This window comes from Schistocerca americana, chromosome 1 (genome assembly GCF_021461395.2).
Source record: "Schistocerca americana isolate TAMUIC-IGC-003095 chromosome 1, iqSchAmer2.1, whole genome shotgun sequence".
In the NCBI taxonomy this organism is placed as follows: Eukaryota; Metazoa; Arthropoda; class Insecta; order Orthoptera; family Acrididae; genus Schistocerca; species Schistocerca americana.
Window position 1 is genome coordinate 668,420,555 of NC_060119.1, and position 6,667 is coordinate 668,427,221.

Consider the following 6,667-nt stretch of genomic DNA (forward strand, 5'->3'; position numbering starts at 1 on the left):
TTGTTGGGCCAATCTGCACCGCGCTGCATGGTGGTGTGGTTGCAAAGATAGACTTCGCCATGGACGTCGATAGTGAAGTTGCGTATCATACAGCCTATTGTGGACAGTTTGTGTCGTAACACGTCCTGTGGCTGCACAAAAAGCATTATTCAACATGGTGGCGTTGCTGTCAGGGTTCCTCCGAGCCATAATCCGTAGGACTCGGTCATCTACTGCTGTAGTAGCTCTTTGTCGGCCTGAGCGAGGCACGCCATCGACAGTTCCTGTCTCTCTGTATATCCCCCATGTCCTAACAACATCGTTTTGGTTCACTCCAAGACGTCTGGACACTTCCCTTGTTGGGAGCCCTTCCTGGCACAAAGTGACAATGCGGACGCGATCGAACCGCGGTATTGACCGTCTAAGCATGGTTGAACTAGAGACAACAAGAGCCGTGTACCTCGTTCCTGGTGGAATGACTGGAACTGATCGGCTGTCGGACCTCCTCCGTCCAATATACACTGCTAATGCATGTTTGTTTACATCGCTGGCGGTTTTAGTGACATCTCTGAACAGTCAAAGGACTGTGTCTGTGATACAATATCCACAGTCAACGTCTACCGTCAGGAGTTCTAGGAATTGGGGTGATGCAAAATGTTTTTTTTATGTGTGTACTATTACATAATTATGCTCTAAATCAGTAAATTAATCATAGATCGTTCCTAGGTAGAATAATGTTCGAGAGGGCCCTGTTTCGTCACTGGGTTCACCAAAACCTTTTATTTTATAGTGATTGTGAATGCTGCAGTCAAGTGCTAATTTCATTGTTGATGAGTGTCAATAATTTAAATCAGTTTTGATTTTAAATTCTACAATCAAGTGCCAAGTTTATTGTTAGTGAATGTCGATGATGTAAATGAATGAGGCTGGACAATTTCTAAATCGAAGGGTACAGGACGAAGGCTCTGGTTTCAAGGAAAACAGTGTCAAAGTGGTTTGATGTTCAGTGTCATGCTACTGTATTTCGAGTATGAGAACAGGATGACTGCGCCACCTACGGAGAAGCGGCACGCAGGCGGCAGACGTACCTTGGTCCTGCGCAGCGGGCGCGACGCCTTGTACCAGGTGAGCACCGCCGGCGGCCGCGACCCCGCAGTCTCGCAGCGCACCGCGTAGCGGCGGCCCGCCACCAGCTGCCCCGGCCGGTCCAGCACGCGCACCCACAGAGGACGCACTGCCACACACACCAAGGCACGCGTCACCACCTCCAGCACACTCACTGGACCACTCTGCAGCTGAGCCGGCGCTGTAATCGTGGCTACCGAGGCATTACAACTGAGTGCCGTATGTAACACGGACTACGACCTGGTCACCTCCCATTAGTACGTAGTGCTGGTCACGATAGGTTATACCGAGCACGCTTCGTGGCTTACGGGCGTAGGAAGTGAAACGGTCCGACTTGGAGCAGGAGAGGCATCACAGGACATTTTAATTTCCAGTGTCTATACTTTTACAAACAGAATTCATAAAAGTTTGTCAGCATCACCAGGAAGGAGTCAGAATTCACACTCATTGCAGTGGAAGTTCGGAAACATAACAAAATAATTTTTTTACGTGTGAAATTTCATCATTTTTTCTCTTCTAATGGCTGCATTTGTTGCTTTAGGTACACTTTTCTTCATAAATTAGAGAGCTTCTTCGATGAACTTTACACATCATACACACCATACTCACAGGTGTATGAAACTCTAGAATTCATTTAATTTATGAAAAAACGAATGAACTGTTGTATTTTAAACTTATTGTTTAGGAAAAACACAAATTTTCTAGTTAATTACCTCAATTTTTACCACAGTTTTTAATAGATTTGGAAAATTCTAGAGTTTCATACACCTTTAAATTTGGTTTGTATGCAAAATTCATCGAAAAATCTTTAACTTATGAAGGAAAGTGTACCTATAGCAACAAATGCTGCCATTAGTAAGTGAAAAAAATGATGAAATTTCACATGTAAAAAAAATTACTTCGTTATGTTTTCGAACTTCCATTGCTAGGAGTGTGAATTCTGAATCCTTCCTCGTCATGCTGACAAAGTTTTATAAATTTATTTGTAAAAGTATAGACAGTGTAAATTAAAATGTCCTGTGGTGCCTCTTCTGCTCCAAGTCAGCCCGTTTGGCGTCCTACCCCCCCCCCCCCCCTTAAAGCGTTGTCTTTAATGAAGTACTGAAAAAGTAGGTGAGGGATGTATATGGAACACCCTTACCAGAATTTAAGGGACGTACTCTGTGTCAGTGAAGAATAATTTATGTGGCTGTGGAAGGAAGAGTATGGTAAGAGAAGACGAGGAATAGACTGTGTCAAACAAATAGAGATTTAAAATACCACTTGAGTTGTAGGGATATTTACTTTCCAGTGCTTAGGTCACAGCCAGTTTCGGGCTATTACATGGCCTTCACATGTGTGGAAATTTTGTGCTGCGAGCCCTAGCACTGCAATGGAGAGTACAGGACGCGTTGTACAATCAGCGACCGCATATCATGGATGGTACACCGTTTCCTGTGTTCTCCATAGTGGTGATAGGGGTCGCAGCACAAAATTACCACACATCATGATGGGCATGTAATACCCCAAAACCGGTCATGGTCTAAGCACTGGAAAATAAAAAACCTTACAACACAGGCGGTATTTTCAGTCTCCACTATAATGTTCAGTTGGGTATGTTTCTTTGGCAGAAATGTTTGTCTCTCAAACAAGTTACAGAGGATTTTCTATGCAATACTTATGTAGAGATGGAAGCATAGAGACGTTAGCATAGTATAGGAAAAGATGGACGCCAGCAAGAAACTAGACGACAGACTGTCGACTTTAAGAGATCTGAACCAGTACTTCGTTTCATTTCATTGACATTTCACAGAAGCGGATGGGTGTTGAACCTACCGATACCAGACGTTGGATTTGTGCAGTGTGGCAGCATATATCCATAAACACAGATAGATGGATAGTAAAAATAATTTTCGTTTCAGCATAGGTCAGCAGTAACTAGAAATTTTTGAAATGACTCCAGAACTGTGCGCTACATTAGACTTCTTAGCTTAGTCTCGCAACAGTTATAGATTTTCGAATTATAACACTTTCAACTACACCAAATATAAATTCAACATTTGTAACCGAAAGCTGTATGTAGTAGGGTTAAGTTCTTTTTGGGGCGTTTTGTTAGTACTGATTGCCTACATTCAGGGGAAAGCATACATGCAGGTGCAAACATATTGTTCTCTTTCGACTGACAGGTCTGTAGCTTATTGTTCTGTTTGGAGGATTATGCACCCCTGGGAATAATTCTTCCTTCTCATTGACCAGTCCTTAACCTATTGTTCTTCTCCCCTCCCCCTCCCCCTCCCACTCCTTATCCCAACCCCTCAGAAAACCTACAACCCTCTCCTCTCCCCCCTCGCTGATACAGTTACACTTTCAACTGTAAGTTATTCGAATAGCCCCTCTCACTCTATCTATTTGATTGACTACTTACTTAAAGTCGTCAATTAAACACCTACCCTTCTGGTAAATCCCTCAACCCTATCCTCCCCTCACCAAACCCAATCCCCTACATCGAAACCGGGAGCTCTGTGCTGCAGAGAGAAGTATCTCACGAAATTCAAATACATACCAGATGGTATACTGTTGAATTATAAGAAATTCAATTTGCAGGGGTTTGGGTCTCTCTCCCTCTTCGTTCTCTGCTGTTTGGGAAGATTCAGGTCTTGTAAAATACTTTGAAATTAAGTAACTAATAGATCGCTCTTTTTTATCCTGATTGTACAAGGAACGTCACTATGAAACACCCATCACAAGTTACTGCAATTTCAAAATTCTTTCGATCTCCAAGCACAAACTCACCACTCATTGTACAGAATGCAACCCATGCTTCCTGGAGTTGGGGTGCACCAGGGGCCCCACGAAGTGACGTGTTTGCCAGCAGCTGCACCATGCGGTGGTGTCCAAGAGGTGTATGCTTGGGGCCCACGGACTGGATGTTATGCTAATCTCCAAATAAAAGCATCAGCTGGGGCAACACTTTGATACTTCATAATGTAGAAATTCCTGTAGAAACACGTACTCTCCCTCTTCCTCACTCTCTGTCAGTTTCTCTCTCTCTGTCTCTCATCCTGTAGTGCACCACAGCCACACCTGCACATGCTGTCAGCCATGGTTGGACTGAACAACAAACAAAGCACCTTTTACACAGTAAACCCCTGCAGAATTCTGATGCACAAAAGAACTGCCTCCAGGCTAATTGCCTGACTGAGAATGGATTCCGGCATGAGATCTAAGCTGTCGTCTGTGCTGGAGAGGAAGGATCTTATGACAAGAAATTTAATTTTATAGCACAGGATATAATGTTTACTTATAAAATTCAATTTGCAAGAGCTGGATCTCACTTTTATTTGTTTGGATAACCTCACATCCAGCAACTACATGTTCTAATTACGTAATTACACTGCTGCAGATTGGAGGTGTAGTTTTATCGGAAAATTTTCATGTGCCCACTCACCTTGACATGCAGGTATCGACTGAGCCAGTGCATGGTGCCAGTACCAACGGATGTCCCACCCATTCCCTGCCCACCCATCCCAGAGAAAATTGGTAGGTAAATAACCCACCCTGGGCTGGAGAGGACGGATCTCACAACACCAAATTCAAATCAAAGTCAATAATATATTGATAGATATTGTTTATTTAATCAGTCAATTGGAGGCAGGGTTCCCCCACTGCGGTAGACATCATGACTGCACCCCCAACCTTGCCCCCCACGACATAATAACTGTAATCCCCAGGGAATGGAATGAAGTGTGGTCTGTTTGAGGTATCCTGCATATGAGTCTATCACCTGGGCACCGCAATGAAAGTCAAAATAGCCCAATGTCCTAATTACATATCCCGTTACTAAATAGCGCTGACCACGGCCCAGTAATCGGACTTCTTTTATCTCACGGACCCCAAACAGAGCATCAAGTGGCGGTATTCTGTTGATTCGGAAATTTCACACTCGCTTCCTGTCTCTGTCTCTCTCAAAATGCCACTACCTGTTTGTCTGTCTGAACCAATGATCCAAACATGAAGATGTAGGTTTTCATTTCTCCTCCAATCGGCTAATACTGGAGACAAAAAGGGAAGCTTCCACAAATTCGATATCAGAATAGAGTGAAATAATCCATTTGCTCTACCCTGTGAAATTAATTATTTAACAGTGTACAGGGGCCAAATAGATCGCTTAATATCCTCACTTCCATCTTATGATGATCCTTCTTTATAATAAAACATGTTTTCAATATTTGAGTATCACACACAAACAAATGTTCATCAGTAATAGATTGTAGTGCTAAATGTACACGAGATCTTCTTCACACTGACGTTTGAGAACATAAACGCCCTCTTCCACCACAATGTTTACACTAAACATATCTGGTGAAAAAATTCCTGACAATCACGCAAACTCGCGATCACGAAGCATGCCGTCCACCAACTGCAGGGTAGTCCCATCTTCCCTGGCAAGTAGAGAGAGACCCACACCCATGCGAGCCATGCCTGCTCATACTGAACGCATGTCTGCACACAATACAACTGTCGGAAACAATAAATTCATCATTCGGGAATTTGACTTCGCGATTAGGTATTTGAAGGTACCATAGACTACCTAAATTGGTTCTCTCCACCACATGTCGAAAGAGGGAGGTAGGTTCTACTTTGTGATACAATAGAGGCAACATCAAATACCACTTGCAGGACGGAGTCCACTGAAATGTTTGAGAAGCGCTAAACATGACAGAATACACAATCAAGTCCATAGCAGTAGTTACCACGGGTAGATGTCAGAGATGACTGGAACACCCGCACATCCCATGTATTCACCTCCCGGATGTCACACACAGCACACCCACACACTCGTTCACTGCCAGTACCAAACTTCAGGGACTGGAGGAGAGTAAAGCTGCAGCTGCAGCAGCAGTCACGATGACACATGTATGCCAGAGTGCACCAACTCCCACCATGGAGGACAGCCGGGGGTGACTGGAGTGGTAAGAATTCAGATGTTATCGGTATGTCCACTACAAACATCCTCATTTTAAATCATCTCTCACGCAACTCACGTATGTCCGCCTCTGTCACACTCATCGAGTATATTGGTCACTTTGCCAACCCTTGTTGCCGTGAGCAAGATAAGACAGATTCTTTGTATCTGGCTCAGGCTTAGCTAATATCTAACTTCCAGTTGCCAGCCCCTCATGACTGCTGCTGCAGCCAGCCAAGGTGCTCTGCAAAACAAGCAGCTGCAGCACGACGGTATACAGTAGTTCTAAGAAATTCCACCCTGACATAGGCCACCAGTTTAAAAGATCTGCTTTACCCAATCCGAGTCAAGAGTTGTTGTTAACCATATACCTCGAATTTCTCTCTTTTATACGAGTTATTAACGAAGTTAAGTGAAATCGGACCATGCACGGGTTTTCAAAGCGCTAAAGTACCGTTACTTGTGAAAATCCTACATAGGACTAAGGCATAACTTATATTTCCCCCAAGTGTTCTCTGATAGGGTAGAAAAGTATCTTTGCTTCTTTGTCACGTTCTGCATCACAGGGCTACAATATTTAAGTCATTTTCGGCTCTGATCGAATGCTAAGATCTACCA

At 43.7% G+C, this 6,667-nt stretch overlaps 1 protein-coding gene across 1 annotated transcript in view; it reads right to left on the reverse strand.

The window, feature by feature from the left end:
- LOC124588311 (nephrin-like) overlaps positions 1 to 6,153 on the reverse strand; it is a 178,769-nt gene extending 172,616 nt beyond the window's left edge. The window contains exons 1-2 of the mRNA XM_047131470.1: positions 6,129 to 6,153; positions 1,068 to 1,285 (exon numbers count right to left, since the gene is read on the reverse strand). Of these exons, the coding sequence (XP_046987426.1) occupies positions 1,068 to 1,285; positions 6,129 to 6,153 (243 nt within the window). The remainder of the gene's footprint in view (positions 1 to 1,067; positions 1,286 to 6,128) is intronic.
- Between the last annotated feature and the right edge of the window lie 514 nt (positions 6,154 to 6,667).